The sequence below is a fragment of the Trachurus trachurus genome, assembly GCF_905171665.1.
Source record: "Trachurus trachurus genome assembly, chromosome: 14".
NCBI lineage: Eukaryota > Metazoa > Chordata > Actinopteri > Carangiformes > Carangidae > Trachurus > Trachurus trachurus.
In genome coordinates, this window is record NC_139903.1 from 20,941,425 (window position 1) to 20,959,428 (window position 18,004).

Consider the following 18,004-nt stretch of genomic DNA (forward strand, 5'->3'; position numbering starts at 1 on the left):
AGAGCGTTCAGTTCACGCTCAGTCAGCCCTCACTGGATAAAAATAGATTTTTAAAAAATGCTCAGATTGGCCTGTTTGAAGCCTGGAGACAGAGCCTGTGGTGGACGGCTGCAGAGCGACTCCACAACAAACCCAACTTCCCTCCAAAAGTGCAGCCAGTGACTTTACAGGCTCAGTGCAGCATCTGAGGTCACTGTATTTATAGGTTTATGTCTAATAATTATTTGTATTAGTTGATTATCCTGTCCCCTTTGACTTATCTTTTAATAAAATAATGGAAAAATTATTATCATAACAGTCCAACATCAGTAATTTTTATTTTATTATTAATAATGCTATAAATAGAGAAAAGCTCCACACATTAATTGAATGGACTTATTGAATGTTTGTCAGTGTTCGGGTGATTGATGACCTCAGTTGACCTTTGTGACCTGGGCTCTGCCCACTGCCGTTTTCTGCCAAATCCAGAAATTGACAAAATGCCATTGTCTTGATTAACATTCATGATATTCTTGCTTAATATTTAAGATGACTTAATTTTTCATCACCTATAGCATCACAAGAAATTTATTGAGCATGTCCACAGAGAGCTATTTTTAAAGTGTAAAGAAAAGTCAAATTAGCAAAGCGTTACCAGAACAAAAATGTTTCTCACGCTGTTCACCAGAGGGAGCTGTTTTTTCTTAGTAATTTTTTTTTTCCAAATTCCTATAATAATATTCACTCAAGCACACTGGAATGTATTTTGGAATGCCTCATTAAGTTCTCAAATAGATACTTGCAAAACCAGAATTAAGCGGCACTGTGTTGTCCATCAGAATAATGTTTAACCTCGTACTTCCTGGTATGAGGAGTGCCGCCACATTCAGCTCCTTAAACAGGAAATTGCTCTTTTAACTGATAAGAGTCACACAAGCCAAAAATATTAAATCCATTATAACGCATATAAGAAAAGCAGCAAATTCTCACATCTAATAACCTGGAACTGTCGACTCGAGTGGTTAATCATTTATCAAAACAGTTGCAGATTAATATCAACAGTTAATCGCTGCAGTTTATCAGTCACAAAAAGTCAGGAAGTTGAGCCATTTGCATCAACACGCGTTTCCATTGGATTTCTATTTAATCAAATTATAAGATAGACTTTCTTTTGTTGTCATTAGCATGTTTGCCAACACTCTGGTGACGATGTGGTGCAGCTTTAAAACTGTGCAAAGCAACCAGCTCATGGAAACGTTTCCTCGACTCAGCAGTGACACAGTTTCAGTCCAAACGTCCCCCTCTCTCTCTCTCTCTCTCTCTCTCTCTCTCTCTCTCTCTCTCTCTCTCTCTCTCTCTCTCTCTCTCTCCGTCTCTGTCTCTCTACCCCCACCCCGACTTCCTGTGGTGGGATCAGAGGCTGACAGGGTCACACCCACCCCACCCTTTTTTTATTCCTGGAACTCCACAGTGGGACCCCTCCTCTTGGTGGGAGACACACACACACACACACGTATTCTTGTCACCATTCGTTTACATACAACATGCGCATACACACTCACAGTCTATCACTATCACTACTCGTTAGTGCTGCTCTCCACACACACACACACACACACACACACACACACACACACACACTGCTGACCCCCCCCCCCCCCCCCCCCCCCCCCCTCACTGTACTCCTTCCCCTCGACTGCCTCGTCTGCCAGCAGATGTGGATCAAGCTGGATTTACAAAAGATTCCCAGTGTTTGCTTCATTCTGCTCGACGTGGTAGAAAGGGTGCGGTTTATAAGCTGCAGCACGACTCCTGTAAAGTCCACACAACTTCAGATTTCAATTTAATGTGTGTGTGTGAAGGTGTTTTTTTTTTCTTCTTTGATTTACTGCTCAGCGTTGGTTCTGTCTGAATTGTCCTGGAGAAATGAACTCCACCCAGCTGGAGCTCCAGATTAGGTTAAAACAAACAGAGGAGTTACATGTGAATCCTGCTGGATCCAGGGTCCTGGCTGCAGAGTGAAACCCAAAACACTGCAGAACCAGGTCATTAAGAAATCTGAAAAGTTGCTGTGGCAGTTGTACGCACTGCCGATGAGCTGTATGAGCTGTCTGTTGCCATCTCTCTGAATTTATTAGTCCTAATTATTGTAATCATGAGAGTGAGAATCATGAAGTTTTATTGGGAATAATTGGTTTTATGAGTTTTCAGCTGGAGGTGAGGGAGTGTGCTTGACTTGAGTTCTGCCCTTCAACTGTGCTGCCTGCAGCCTTCAGCTCCTTCCAGCAGACAATAACAAGTCCTCCCTCCTCCAGACTGTCCGTCACCTACCTAAAAATGTAAACAACGGTTGGTTTCACAGCAAAATTGATGAACCTCCAACAATGTCTGGCTGCCCCGATCGCCAAATCTGGTGCATCCCTCTGCAATCTTCCTCAAAGCTTGGCGTTAAAAGTTGGGATGGATGCAGCTGAGTGAAGGAAGAGTGAAAGCACCTGTTGATTTTGATCCTTCAGCCAATGACCGTGCAGCTATACAACAGTGTGTTTTCGTTTTCAATCACGCTCGCCACTGCAGAACTGAATGGACAGGTTTGACGTGAATAGCAGGCGGTTAGAGGCGGCCAATCACAGAGGTGAACATCCTGTTAAACTCCTAGAAATCACTGCTCTTGAACACGTTTCACACATGCTCTTATCTTTTTTCTTTTGAACCTGTAGTTAAAGGTTGGCATCACTTCCTGTTTCCTCTGTACTTGACACTGTCACAATCCTAAAGTGGTGGGTTGTGTAATTTAAGGAAGTCAGTGTGTTACCTGCAGTAGATTCAGATCAGCCACTGCCAGGTTAGAGAGCAATGTGCTGCTGCCATTACACACTTTAAAACCCATCTAATCTAATTGGCTTCATGTATAAAGTTTTCAGCACATAAAGTTTAGCTTTTTCTGATCCACTCTGGAGGCCTGTGGCGTAATACAGTTGTGTGTAGGAATACGGTCATCCAGATGAGGAGAGAGATATAGCACCAAAAGAAAATATTGTTTTGAATGGATTATAGAGCTTTAATCTTCTAAATAAAATGAACATTTGAATTTTAGTGGATGTCTTTTAAAAAGTGTCTTAAACACTTTTCTTCAGCTGTACATCACTCTGCAAGTGCACTATGTTCCAGGTTCATGGTAACTCCATACACGCCTAAAGCTGGAACAATAAAATGGAAAAAGTTTAATTCTTTACTTAACGTAACGTAGCGTTTACGTAACCTCTCTCCTGTTGCTGCAGTGCATTGTGGTCTATTTTTGGCTCCAGCTGGTGTAAAAAAAACAGATTCTGTTTCACTTTCTCAGATGGATTTTTCTCTGTTGGTTCAATATGGCAGCTCTAGAGACGGAGAGAGAGACAGAGAGAGACACAGAGACAGAGAGAGAGAGGCCTCAGATCAGGGTTGCCCTCAGGGTTTTAGATCACTGGGTATTAGCTGCTATTAGCTGTGTAACAGATAACTAAACCCGTCACATGGTTTGTTTAGCCTTCTATACAAAAGGCCATGTAAAGTCCATGATACTTTAAATTGTATCACAGAGGAAGTTTAATGTCATTTCAGACCCTGTGTGTGTGTGTGTGTGTGTGTGTGTGTGTGTGTGTGTGTGTGTGTGTGTGTGTGTGTGTGTGTGTGTGTGTGTGTGTGTGTGTGTGTGTGTGTGTGTGTGTGTGTTTCCAGTTGGGGGAAGGTGTGGCATCAGGCTGCCTCTACCTTTGTTTAGATGCACAGAGGGGGCTCTGTCCCCTCACAATGAGACTGAGATCCTAGTGTGTGTCCTCTCTCCCTGTGTGTGTGTGTGTGTGTGTGTGTGTGTGTGTGTGTGTGTGTGTGTGTGTGTGTGTGTGTGTGTGGGAGGGGTGGTGCTCACTGCCACACCCAGGCTGATTGGCCATGGCCCCACCCCACTGTGGAATCCACTGGAGCCGGGTCACATGTCAGGCTGCCCGGAGAGCCAGGCGCAGGCTGTGGCTCCATTCACAAGCAACACAAAGCACCGGTAAACAACAATAACTAACGCAAATACGCGTTAGGAAAGGTCACTGATGATGTGGAACAAAAGTATTCCACACTGGATCCAGGAGAAAGAAGCAAAATCAAGTTTTGGATTTTCCAAAAATATATTTTTTTAACCACATGTTTGTTCCAGTTCATATTACATAAATGGATACTTTTAATCTTAATAACTCTTAATGTAATAATAATAAAAGAAAAGAAAATAATAATAATAAACCAGCAGCTGTGTGTAAGTGAAATAGAAATCTATTGAAAGTACCACTATTACTACTACTTCTATTATTAATGGTGTTACTCACTTTGAGCCTTAAAGGGAAACACACAGCATGTGAGTATTATTAGTTGTGCCAAAATACTCACACCCAGTACTGTCTGTGTGTCTTTGCAAACAAAATGCGTGTGCCATCAAAGCTTTATAGATTAAATAATCTTTTATTCGTCCCACAGTGTGTAAATTTGCAGTGTTATGACAGCAAAGTGGGGAGAACAACAAAGCAAACAATAACTGTAGAATATCACTAACACACACACACACAGTGATAATAATATAATATATATATATATATATGTGTGTGTGTGTGTGTGTGTGTGTGTGTGTGTATATATATATATATATATATATATATATATATATATATATATATACATACGTATTTACATACATGCATTTCTGTGCTGCATCTGTATGATGGACAACAAACATTCACTTTTAAATTATTAAAGCGTACTAGCTTACATGTAATAATCTATAGGTATGTACTTTTAGCGATAATGCTCAGCAAATATCTCTTATTTTGAAATGATGCATCAGTAATATAATATTGTTGTCAATTTTTTCATAAAGGCAATTTTCAACAAATCTTCACTGTTAAAGTGTCGAGTGGATTTTATTCTACATACTACATTTCCCATGAGTCAATGGGGTGCACAGCAGGGTGCCTTCCCTGGTGCAGACAGGAAGTAGACAGACTGAGTAGCATTTGAGAGTCTGTTGCATTTTGACAAAGAGATAGCAAAGGTGCGAGGTCATGTCACTGTCACTTCCTGCTTCTGTGTTTGCCGGTGCTCAGTCACAGTGGGCGACACCACCGACACTCAGCCGTGTGTAAATGTCCGGGCTCAGCCTCGCAGGCAGCCACCTCCACTGGGAGAACACCATTGAACGTAATGCGTTTGAGGCCGAGGAGCTGCAGGTGCTGACGAACAAACCTCGCAGTCAAAGTTTCCCTCTAAAACCGCACTGTTACAAAATTCCACTGAAGCGTCGCATGTAACCACGTTCCCATCAGCAACAGCTGAGCTCACAGGGGAAGATGAAAAAAATAAAAAAAAGAATGAAGTGGAGGGGAAGTTTTTTTTTTTCTTCTTTTTTTTCTTTTACAACTTCCACCCGTGTAAAAACAGCAGTGTTCAAGCTCTGGGTCACAACCCAGTGGTGGTCCACAGATAAAAAGATGAGCTGTGTGTGTGTTACTGCAGGAACAAGACACGTTAGAGAGAAACTGAAAACAACAAAACGAGAATAACAATTTAAGGCATCTTGATTGATTGATTTATCAAATAATTGATCGACAGAAAATGAATCAAGTCCGAGTTCGGTATCTGATTGATCATTTTTCAAAGACCCTCTGGTTTCAGCAGCAGACGTGATAATTAGCTGCTTTTGTCTGTTTTATATCCCAGTTATTGTGAATCATTTTAGGATTGAAACCATTTGGTGAAGATAAATTCAGTTATAAATGTAACATTAAGTCAATGAATATAGTCTAGTTTAGTTTAGTCTAGTGTGAAATTTTTTTTTACCCTTTCATTATTAGATTATTGTTTAATACGGCCACCGTTATGTGAAAGATAAATGTGACTTTTCACTTAATTATTCAGGGAAAAAATCAAATTCAGTCTGTTTAACCCCCCAATATTGAACTCTTATTTCACTTCATCCACTAAACTAGTGCTGTGTATTGCACTTTTTTGGCACTAGCTCTTCTTTGCTTGTTCATCATTTATTACTTATCATGAACTTTATCATCTAAATCAAAATTTTGCCTGTTTTTTTATCAAGTTTAAGTTCTTGTATGACTGTGTGTAGTCGACGTCTATCGTCTTTTGTTAAGTGACAAGAATGAACTGTGGGTTCAAACAAAGATATTGAGGGTTTGTACTTCAGTTTTGATGTTGGCACTAACACCTGATCATTGTGATGGTCGGTGTCATGTAAACTAGATATTTAGCTCATTGTTGGATTCAGAGGAAACCTTTGACTAGATGATTTATTGTACATGTGAGGATATTGTCAACGGTGTTGCTCTTGAGAAGTCCCTAGTTTTCTTTTTAGCTGCAGTTGTGATAGAAATGTAAAATAAAATGTGTGAGAGAGAACGTGGAGAAGAAGAAGAAGAGGAGAAGGGGCGTGTTGCATTACTACAAGTGTGTGTTGAGTCGAGTCCCTCTGCCTTGGCACTCCCCACACCTCTCCCTCGCTCTCTCTCTCTCTCTCTCTGAGTGTGTGTGTGTGTGTGTGTGTGTGTGTGTGTGTGTGTGTCTTTTGCTCGGCTTCCAGAAAAGGGTGTGTCTGCCTGCCTGCTGCTGAAAGGGAGGGAGGGGTCAGTTCACGGCTACTCCTCCCTGCTCGCTCTCTCTCTCTCTGTTATTTCTCTTTCGCTCTCATTCCCTCAGTGGCAGCCTCAGGATTAGGCCTTTGTCTCTCTCCCTTCTCTTACTCTTCTCTCCCTCTTTAAATCTATATCTTTTCTTTTTTAAACAGTGTGTGTGTGTGTGTGTGTGTTTTTTTTTTTTTTTTTACCCCCCCTCCTTCCTCTCTGGTAGATTTTTGAGAGGGGGAGTTTTTCTTGAGCTGGCTTTCAGAGCAGAGGTAATGCTTCTTACCTCCAAACTCTAGCGTGCCATTTCCTGTCTTGCCTCCTCTCCTACCTGTCTTCCTTCCCCCACTTCCTCCTCTCCTCTTCTGTCCTTGTATATTTTCCCCTCTCTCTCTCTCACTCTCTCTTTTTTTTGAAAAAACATTTCTCTTCTCTTCTTTTTCCCCTCCCTCCTCTCCCTCCCTTCTCAAATCCTTTAACAAATCCCCTCCTTCCAACCTCTCCCCCTGGCCTGGAAGTTTTGGCTTTCTTATACCTTGCTCTCACCCTTTCCTCCCCCCATCTTCCTCCGCTTTTCTCTGCTGTTCACCCCCTCCCCTTTTTTTTCTCCTCACCTACCCCTCTTATCACCTCCTCTCCTCTCCTCCCTTCCTCCACCCACCCACCCTCCCTTCTAATCTTCTTCTCTCATTTGTCATCAATCCTTCCTTCCTCCTCTCACCTTCTGTCTCCTCTTCTTCTCCTCCTCCTCTGCAGTGCCAGTCGACTCCTAAGCAGAAGAAGAATGCTGGCGGCGCCCAGAAGAAGCAGAGGAGCCCGGCCAAGCAGAGCGCCCTGACCCGAAAACAGCTACAACAACAGCAGCAGCAGCAGCAGCAGCAGCAAGCGCCGCCATTGCCATCGTCATCACCTCTGCCACCTGCGGTCCAGGAAGAGGAGGAGAAGGAGGAGGAGCCGGTGACCAGGCCTCAACCACCGCAAAAGGAGGAGCAGGAGGAGGAGGAATCAGGAGAGGAGGAGCGAGAGGAAGTGGCGAGGAAGTCTTTGAGGAAGAGGAAGAGAGGAAAGGAGGAGGAGAAGGAGGAGGAGGAGGAGGAGGGCGGGACAGACATGCCCTCCGTACAGATCAAACCAGAGCCAGAGGAGATGGAGTGCACGGTGAGGAGGGGCAGGGTGGATGACGGTTGATTATAGCGAGCAGAAGAAGGATTGAGTTATGATAGTCAGGTGGGCATGGGCAGGCGTGGCGTGGCATCGTGTTGGATCACGTCGAGTTCACGCAAGATTGGAATCAGACAGAAACCGGAGGAGGAAGTTAATACTCATCATGTCATCACCAGGTTTAACTAATGACTCAGTGATTAACAAAGTATCAAAACATTGATACAGAGCTCTAACTTTAGAGAGGCAAATCCAGCAGCAAACATGTAGGCAGAAGCACACGGCCTCCATTTTATACCATGGCGACATCCACACTAGCATGTTTTATTTTAAAACTGTCACTTTTACTACATTTACTACTGTTTTCAAGGCCTCACAGAGAGATGCCGTGAATTTGAAAACTCCAGTTTTGTGTTTTCGAAACACACACTTTGGAGAAAGCGTTCATTTCCGTTCCATTCCCGGCCGTGTCTTATCTTCTTATTAAGCAACATATTATGACGAATTACAAGCGTCACTTTATTTGCAGTCGTCAACATTCACTTTTTTTCCCATTAGCATTCTTCATTCTCTGCAACTAAGCAACCAGTTGTAGAGTAGGCTGGCTACTTCCTGTTTCAGGCTTACCTGAATGGTCATGTGACCTGTTCTCAGTCAACATTAGAGTGCATGGAGATGAACTAAAATAGTCTTTTGGACAACAGCAATTTAAAATGAAAATGTTTCAGTATCTTACGGTCTGCTGTAGATGAGACAGCGTCATTCACGTTACTTGATTTTAAAGAGACATTCTGCTGTCTGGTCTGGTGATACCAACAGGAGCGTTCACATGATCAGACAACCTGAGGTCAGCCCAAGTCGACAAAGCAAAAGTCAAAGTTGTAGATTTAGTACCCAAACTGTGTTTTAGATATTTAGAAACACAGTTTACCGACGCCGTCCGGCTTCAGCTTTGACCTAACACATTTGCTGTCGTTGTGCACATCCAGTCCTCCTGTGCATGAAGCAATAGGGTTATTATTACGCATGTTTCAGCTGCGCTTCGGGACCTTGTTTACAACCTGTCTGGTCACTTGTCTGCGTCTTTCTTGTGTCATCATGGACAGAAATGATTGACAAGATGAAACAAGAAGTGTAAATATCAGGAACAAACACTGTTGTAGGATTACAAGTCTGGATATCAAGTTTGTTCAGTTTTAACACATTGAAACTGATACATGGAGCTCAGAGAAACTCATGTTATAGGCTGCTGTGACTGGGTTGAGATGTTTTATCTGAGCAGGGTTGAAGTGGCCGTTCAGACCAAACACAGAGTTGCATTGGAGGAAAAAAAAACAAAAAAACAAGTGGGGGCTGTGCTGGTGGCGGCGTGTTGTTTCAGGCGCTGCTGAGACGATGAAACACAATCTAGGAAAGTAACAGATCTGTGGGTTAAGAGTCTTATCAGATGCCAAAACTCTGCAGAACGGTTTAGAAAGTTATAAGGGGGGATTGCACTGCTCTTAAAGGTCGTCACGGCGCCTCGATCACCAGGTAAACAGTAGAAATACGGTGCTCACGTTACCACAAGTCTGTACCGTGTGTTGGAATGACAAATCTTGTGACGTCGAGTTTTGTTTGCGGCTTGAAAAGTCGACTCAAGTTCAGATTCTGTCTTTTCTAACCAGACCACCCTGTGTTTGTTTTACTATATCTGGATTTGTCCATGTAGAGCTGTTGTCTATGTCACATCCTGACCTATTTGGCTTTATTCACCTTTTTTTGACGCATTACTTAGATCCATAACTCGGACGCTTTGTCTATAATAACTCATTTAAGTTTTTCTTTAGTTTTTTCAGTTATTAGACGTTATTTTAGGATGAGCCGACAGCCCAGCGACGTCTCCATCGTAAATTCTTCAGGAAACAATCCCATTTAAATCCCTTCACATGCACCATAGTGCTCAATATTCAGTGCAAACATGTCAGTGACTAGTTGTCAATATTTCTCCTGAGCTTTACACGTTTGTACAGGGTACGGTGTAGTGCTGCGGTTTGGTAGCAGTGTGTGTTCAATGTGAAGGACAACTCCCAGGTATTTGCCTTCTTTGAAAGGTCAGCTGCGAGTTCTGGCTTTCTTGTCTCGTGCATTGGAATTTGGGTGTGAAACTTGTTACTGCCACATTTTTTTTGCAAAAAGAAAGACTCAGATCAAAAACAAGCTCATGTTGAATCAGCTACGTTTCAATGGAATATTTTTTTTTGTCTGTTAAGTAAATTTAATATTTGAAAACCCGGCTGACAAGACGGACGCAGAAATTCCACAACAGCTTCTCAAAACTCACATGATTAGCTTCAGTGCTTAGTTCTGAATGGACCAAAATGATTGAAAACAAGGATCTTTAGCTGCATATTAAAATATGAAATCATGTCTGTAGTTGTTAATTTGTGAAATTGGATTCTAAACTCTGAACTATTTTTTAACAGCTTTGCTCGACCTTTACCAGTGTCTTAGTTTCATATTTGGATGATGTTTTCCTCACGCAGTGCCCTGTGATGTGAGTGTTTGAGATAATTAATCACCATGACACAGATGTATCAGTCACCAGCCGTTGCTTCTCTTGATAATTCAGAATTAGCTGCTATTTGATTGAGAGAGAGATGCTGGAGGTTTCCAATGAATGAGAGCAGAGTGGATGTGGATGACCGATAGGAAGGGAAGGACGGGGTGAAATGGAAACCGTTGGCAGTGGATTGGTGGGTGGATCCCAGAATGAAGGATGAAGGGATGATGGATGTAGATCTGGAGATAGATGGAGTGAAGGGAGTGCAGGAGAAGAATTGATGGAGGAGTGATGGATAGAGGAAATATGTACAGAGAAGAGGGTGAGCCGGGGTTTGGCCAGGTGTGGTGGTGCATTGGTGAGAAAGTGGAGAAAAGTGGAGGTAGCTGTCATTAAAGTAAGCCTCAGTTTTTCTCCCATGTGTGATCTCTTATTGGTGCAGCTAAAGCAGATTCTTCTTCCTCTGCTGCTTTTTCTTCTCCCAAACAAACCTGGATTATAAAGTCTGACATTTCCTGCGCAGCTCAGCCCTGCGTTCCCAGGAAGAAGGAATGATACCTTGTGTTATCTTTGCAGATCAGAAAGAAAAAGCTTTCTCTTAATTCCTTTTTCTGGTCGTTTATCAATGGTTTAGTCTATAAAAGGTCAGAGAATTAAAAAAGAATGCATCTACTGCATTTTTTCCAGAGGCCTGGATGATGTCATTGTTGAGTTTGTTTACTGCAGTCAACAGTCATAAATCCTAAAAATATCAAATTTACAAAAGAATGAAGGTGGAAAATTCTGTGATTTGACAACCGGAGCATGTTTGGTATTTTCATCAATTAGACACAGATTTCCATGTTAGCACATTTCTAACTTGGGGGGGACTGATTCTATAGGACTTAAACAGCAGGTTCAGCAGTTCCCAGACCAGTGGGAAATCTTTGGACATTAAAAGTGAATGAGACCTTCCTGCTGGAGAGCCTTTAAGCAAAGCTTTTAACCTCCCAGGGATTCCAGCAGCAGTGAATGAATTAATTGAACTGTGAGAACGTGAAGTGAAAAAAAAAGACTCGTGACCTCTGGCTGGCTTCCCTGGATATATAAAGATGACAGGATATATTAAGATCATGATGACTCTTTGCTCTGTCAACATGGAGTCAGGAAAATAGGGGAGCAGGAGCAGGAGGAGAAGGAGTGGGTAATCCAGATAGGAAAAAAACGTGGAAAGTCATAAAACACTTTTTTTAAGGACAAACCCTTCACTCGCTCTCACATGACGCGGAGTGTGTTGACATTTGCGGTTTTTGCATTTGAAGCAGCGAAGTTGACCTCTTGTTTGTTTTCACCCTGATTGACTTTCAGGGAGCGTATCAGTAGAACAGGGCCCGTGAAACAAATAGCCTGGAGGTCAGAGGTCACGGCAGCACCAAAGCACCCTGACAAGAGGCTGTGTGAATCACTCGGAGGAGAAAGGCGTCTCAAGAAACCAAACTCCTGCTCGGGTCGCACATCGGCTCGTTTTATCTCTTAGGATCAAACTATTTTAGTTTGACTGTTTTGCTATTAAATAAAACTAATCTGGAGCGAGGAGCCGCACAGTGATTTACACAGCATCAGGGAGTATCTGTACGGTGAGGGGAGGCCTGCCCTTATTTTTATTTTATTTTCACAGATACACTCTCTGAGAGCAGCACAAATCAACGTCAGCATTTTCCCAGAGGAACAAAATATTTAGTTGCACTTTCAGCAGTAGGCGTCAATATTTAGTTTGTGTGAAACTACAGCAGATCAATCAAATCAAATCAACTTTCATTGTTCAGTTAATGACATGATCAAATTCTGTGATGATATAGCCTAATAATAATAATAATGAATACAGTCCTACCGAGACACTATTCGGAAGAGACACAAATGACATAAACACTTCATAGCAAAAGACTGCATGGTTGTTGGTTAAAAATCAGTTTACTACATTTAATAACATATATTTCATTCTTTTTTTCCTGTCATGACAAATTTACATGTGAAATGAATTCAGACTTTCAGAGCTGATAATTGCTCCAAATTGCCACTGCTTGTGGTTAGTTTGGTATAGATTTGACCATAGTTCGCTTCATTTGTTCCTGTAATAATAATTAAAAAGAAAAAAAAACAAGATTGTGATTTTGTCTACTACTTACTAAATATCAAGGCCTACTTGAAAACCAGTGGTTCCTGACAATGAGTCCCATGATGAATCTGCAGGGCCACCAAACGACTACTGATAAGTAAAAAAAAAAAAAAATTCAAAATAAAAACAGACACAGAAAGTTGTTCTTTAATTCCCCCAAACTATTCCATTAAATTATGATTAAAAAGCCGGGATTGGGAAAACCTGTTTAATTGCTGTCACGTCTGCAGCCTACAATAGCGTTATAATTGGACATGTATAGACGGAACCGACGTACACTAACATGTAGTATCAAGACACTTCTCATAAGTTGGATTTACATGTTGTCAAGCTTGGGTTAAACTTGTGTGTGGTTTGAACAGGATGATTGTAATCATAAGTGCTGAGGTCACAGACATGTTTCTAGCTGCAGTGTTGGGCTGATTGTTGGGTTCATGTATCCTGTTATAATGGGAGCTGGAGGAGGTTATATAGAATAAAGGGTGTGAAAAGTAATGATAAGGTGAGGCCTGTCACAGGCACAGGCGCCATTAACCTGGCCTAGATATGGCGGAAGGAGGGAAGGGTGTTGTCAGCTTGATGGGTGAGGTGAAGAGAGGAAGCAGAGAGGGGAAAGAGGGGAGATGGGGGGGGGGAGAGAAAAAGAAATGATTTGATGGTGAACAGATATGACCAAAAAGTGCGGACGCAGAGAGGTGAGATATAAGGTGGAGAGGGTGTGGACGTTCAGATAAGGACAGGCTGCACTGCAGGATTAGGGCGGCTGTTAATTGGTCCTCTGTGTTGCATTCTGTTGGGGTTTTGTCCCAGTTTTTCTTTTTACTCTGAAAGATGTTACCTCTGGTTGTCTTTATGAACGCTCACAACGCTCTGTCTAAATAGAGAGGTTTTATTTTGTTCATCCCCCAAAAAATCTCAGTTGATCCTTAGGGTCCAAATGGTGAACATCAGCTGTTTGGGAGTTTGGCTTAGAGATGAAAAGACACACCTAAACCAACACCAGAACATATTATTTATCCTGAGGTGGCTTGCTGATACTTAAGCAATCACCACAGGATCCAGAAGTTCCATTTAATATTCAAACTTCAGAATTTGGTCTATAAATCAATATAATAACAAGGCATTTTTGCATATCTAATCAATTCTGCAAGTATTCTAGATTCCAGTGCATATGCAGGGCCGGCCAGAGAAAGTCCTTATCCTGAGTCCTGAGTGGAAATCAATACTAGAGGCTGGTAAGGGAGAAATTATGAATATTGTGGTTCAGTAGTTACACTTCTTTACTCCAGGAGCTTCGTTGATGGCGGCATTCTGGTCAGAGGGTTCAACTCTTCAGCCTGGAGCGGTGACAGGTGTTCACAAAACTGTCAAAACTGACTGATTTGGCCCCTTTTTGTAATTACAGGGAAAACGGCCATAACATCAGCCACAGTTAGCTGGACCCACAGTGAATGCATGGCAACACTGGAAGGTGTTTATTATCCTGTTACCTTGAGATGTGCCAAGGAGGTTTCATGACACCATGTGATAAGATTCCTCCGGCCTATAGTTATCCATACAGCGGGCAGCCGGGCACAGACCTTCAGTGGAGCGTGGTGCTTGTGGTTTGTGAGAATGTGGGATAGGCAGAGGTGGCTGTTAGCAGGGAGTGGTGTGTTGGGAGGGGAGGTTGGAGGTGAAGTTAATAGGTAAGTCGCATGCTGTAGCGTCCATGGAGGTTTTGGTGTTTGTGAATGGAGTTAAAGCCGGACTTAAAACGGGGATTAAGCTAAGCCTCTATGGCAGGGCAACTTTGTGTGGAAATAAGAGTGTTTGGAGAAATAATTAAATAGTAAAGGCATGGTTTATAACAGTGAGAAGAACTCTCTGTCACATTTGAAAAGGCTGATGATTTCAATTTAGTTTACTTCAAGTTGGCAGTTTTTACCTAAAGTGGTCATTTCTCATTTAAAAGTGTGTCTTTTTTGTTAACTTTTTTGCAAAGCTGTGATTTTGATTAGTGTCCATCTCTCTGCATTGGTTGGAAAGTATAAAGAGTGCATGGGAATAAACCCATTTTTTAAACATCATCCAAGGTTAAGCATTGAACAGTTTTTAAACAATAATCAGGTTTGTTTTGATATATGAGCTGCGTGTTTAAAATGTTTTCAATTTGTGCCAACTCCATCTTTGACATTTTCAAACCTTATCTTAAGGCGACAGATAGAGTTGGATCAAACCTGACGTGACACCAGTCACACTGAGAAGCCAATTACATTTCGCCTGCGGGCTTTGTCATCACATAATTCAAACATTGTCTGTTTCTGTTAGAAATAATAAATGTTTCAAAATGTAAATAGAAAAAGCAATATGGTTTGTGGAGTTCCCCAAGGCTTAATATTTGGGCCTCTTCCTCTGAATTGAAATTTATTCCTGGCACTTTTGTGTGGGTTTCTGATGACAGCAACAAGTTTTCTGCCAGTCTTTCTAAATTTTTTTTTACAATAATATAAACACTTAAATTGTGTCCAAAGTTCAGCTAAACAGCTTTTTAGTTTTGTTGTAGATACTGTTACTGTTTGGCTGTATTATGCCAATACTCATATCTTTGAAGGTTTATTTTGCCATGTTTCCACTGATTCAGTGATTCATTTTTTATCAAGCGTCTCAGCTGATCATTTATTTAGCTGACGCCAGGATCTGACAAACAGAAAGTCTGATGTCAGGCTGGAGCGTTGGGTATCAGGGTGTGAAGAAGCTGGTGGAGACCGTCCTGTAATTCACCTGCTGTTGGAAAAATAATCTCCACGTTCGCTGAAAACATCTTCGATTTCAAACCGAAAACAGCTTTAATGTCGGTGTGTTCACATGAGGCTGTGAGGGTCGAGGGCTGGGGGGAGGGGGCCGGTAGAGCCCTATGTGTGTAAGTGCATTTGTGTTGTGTTGTGGCATGGTGTGGTTTGGGTTAGTGAAGGGTGGGGGCTGGGTGGAGTAGTATTGCGTAAGGCATCATTTAGCAGAGGGAGGGTGTGTGTGTGTGCGTGCATGTGTGTGTGTGTGTGTGTGTGTGTGTGTGTGTGTGTGTGTGCTGACCACACCTCTGTGACTGCCTCGAACAGAGGGGAGTGGAGTTTCCTGTCCAAAGATAAAGTCTCCAGGAAGCAGATCCTCCTGGTATTCGCTCCACTGGGAACCTACAGGCACTTAAACCCCTCACATCCTACTTAATGTTACATGTCTTGTCTTAACTCTAGGTCCGTCTTATCACCTCTAATATGACTCGTGTGGATCATCAACACATCCAAGATTAAAAGCCGATTATTTGTAATCTGCAGATTTCTTTCTCGGTGTAGAGATTAATTATTTATCCTATGAAATGCAAACGATGACTGTTACTGGGTGATTAAAGGGATAGTTCAACATTTTGGCAAATTGGCCCATTGCCATAATCCCTATAGTCATAGCAGTCGGTTCGTTACCTTTATTTGTTGGTGCAAGCTATTTTTAGATTGGTGGAGCAGACGGCAGGCTGCTCAGAGCTACGCTACTGAGGCTAATGGGATTTCTTGGTTTCCCTCATCAAACTCATCAAATACACAATCCAACAACTCCAAAACGCTCTCGTGGACAAGTTGTGACCTGCACATTCACCACGCTATGAGATAATAACGGAACGTTACGAAACTGAGCCGTTTTCGAGGTAAATACAGAGACTGCTCGCTGAAAAACTGTCCCTGAACGCAACTCGCATCAGGGGTTTCGCATGAATTTACCTCGAAAACAACTCTGTCTCGTAACGTTCCGTTATTATCGCATAGCGTGGTGAATGTGCACGTCACAACTTGTCCAAGGGAGCGTTTTAGAGTTGTTGGATCGTGTATTTGATGAGTTTGATGAGGGAAACCAAGAAATTCCATGAGCCTCCGTAGCGTAGCTCTGAGCAGCTCACGGCTCTGCTCTGCCGTTCTAAAAACAGCTTAAACCAACAATTAAAGGTAACGAACCTACTGCTATGACTATAGGGATTATGGCAATGGGCCAATTTGCCAAAATGTTGAACTATCCTTTTAAGATCTTTAAATGCAGTAGAAGGATTGACTTTTATTATTAACGATGTTTGGACATAACTCTTGTGTCTTTTGAGTGATGACCCCCAACAGCAGCTCCTGGAAGGCAGAGAGCTCGTTGCAGACAGAGCGCATGGGGGTCACGGATGAAACGGTGTAGCACGGCGAACACTATAGAGGTCACAGACAGTCGTACGTCAGAGTGATGGAAGAGGAAAGTGGCCCCTGAGTTCAGGAGGGGAGGTGGTCTGGAGTCCTGATTCGACTGACCCCTTTGCCAGCCACAGTGCAGTGGAGGGAAATGCCTTGCTCAAGAGCAGCAGGTCAGACAGTTACCAGAACGAGGAGCTGGTCGAACACAGCTCATACAACTCAGCTTTTGTTTTTCGTGTGTTTTTCAGAACGAGGTCAAAGGTCACGCTGTGGCCTTGTTTACTGGTTTCTGGTTCTAAAAGTTGGACTCTTTCTCTCTTCAATCTCTCTCTCTCTCTCACACACACGCACTATCTTATCTCATCTCCCTTTTTCCCGCCATTCTTCATCCTCTGGTTCTTTCAACACACTCTTCCTCTCTCCTGTTTCCCCTTTCTTTCTCCACTCTCTCTTTACTCTCTCTCTCTTTCTCTCTACTCTCTCTCTCTCTCTCTCTCTCCCTCTGTCCTGTCTCCTCTTTCTTTCTCCACTCTCTCTCTCTCTCTCCCTCTCGCCCTAATAGGATATGTCGAGGGAGGCGCTGCTTCCGCTCGCCCCGTCACCATGGCAACCACGGCTCTGGCGGGAGTTGCCGAAAAGACTGTGTAGCCTGACCCCCCCCCCTCCTCCAACACCCCCCCCCCCCCTCCTCATTCTCCTCTTCCTCCTCCACCTTTCCAACCCCCACCCCACCCCACCCAGCCCCACCCTCCCACCTCACTCTCGCTCTCTCCCTTTCTGTTTCTCTACCTCTCGCTCTCTCCCTGCCCCCTTCTCACTCTCCCTCTCTCTCCCTTTCTAACTCACCACTTCAGCCAAACACACACACACACACACTGAATACCTGCCAGCACAGCACAGTGAATAGCCCTGTAATCTCTCTCTTTCTCTTTCCGTCTCTCCCTCTCTCACTCTTTCTGTCTCACATATACACACAAATACACACACAAACACACAATGAGGTCCTCTGTGCATGTATGTGTGTGTGTGGATGTGTGTCACTGATGTATGCACATAAACAAGTCAGTTGTCCTCCAGCAAACAGGAGCAGTCATGCACAAAGACAGGCCACAACACATACACACATGTGCATGCACTCTGTTACTGTGTGTGTGTGTCTGCGTGTGTCTGTGAGAGAGAGAGAATGAGAGACATAAGAGGTTAGAGGCCTATTTACTGTGCTTTTGCCAGGAGGGCTTTGCTAGCATGAGTGTTAGTCAGTGCGTGTGTGTTTGTGCGTGCGTGCGTGCATTCATGTGTGTGTCTGTGCATG

The 18,004-nt window shown here is 42.9% G+C and overlaps 1 protein-coding gene across 2 annotated transcripts in view; it reads left to right on the forward strand.

The window, feature by feature from the left end:
- Nucleotides 1-18,004, forward strand: part of klf8 (Kruppel like factor 8) — an 83,468-nt gene that overhangs the window by 32,179 nt on the left and 33,285 nt on the right. For both annotated transcript variants that reach the window (XM_083987193.1, XM_083987194.1), the window contains exon 2: nucleotides 7,392-7,793. In XM_083987193.1, the coding sequence (XP_083843319.1) occupies nucleotides 7,392-7,793 (402 nt within the window). The remainder of the gene's footprint in view (nucleotides 1-7,391; nucleotides 7,794-18,004) is intronic.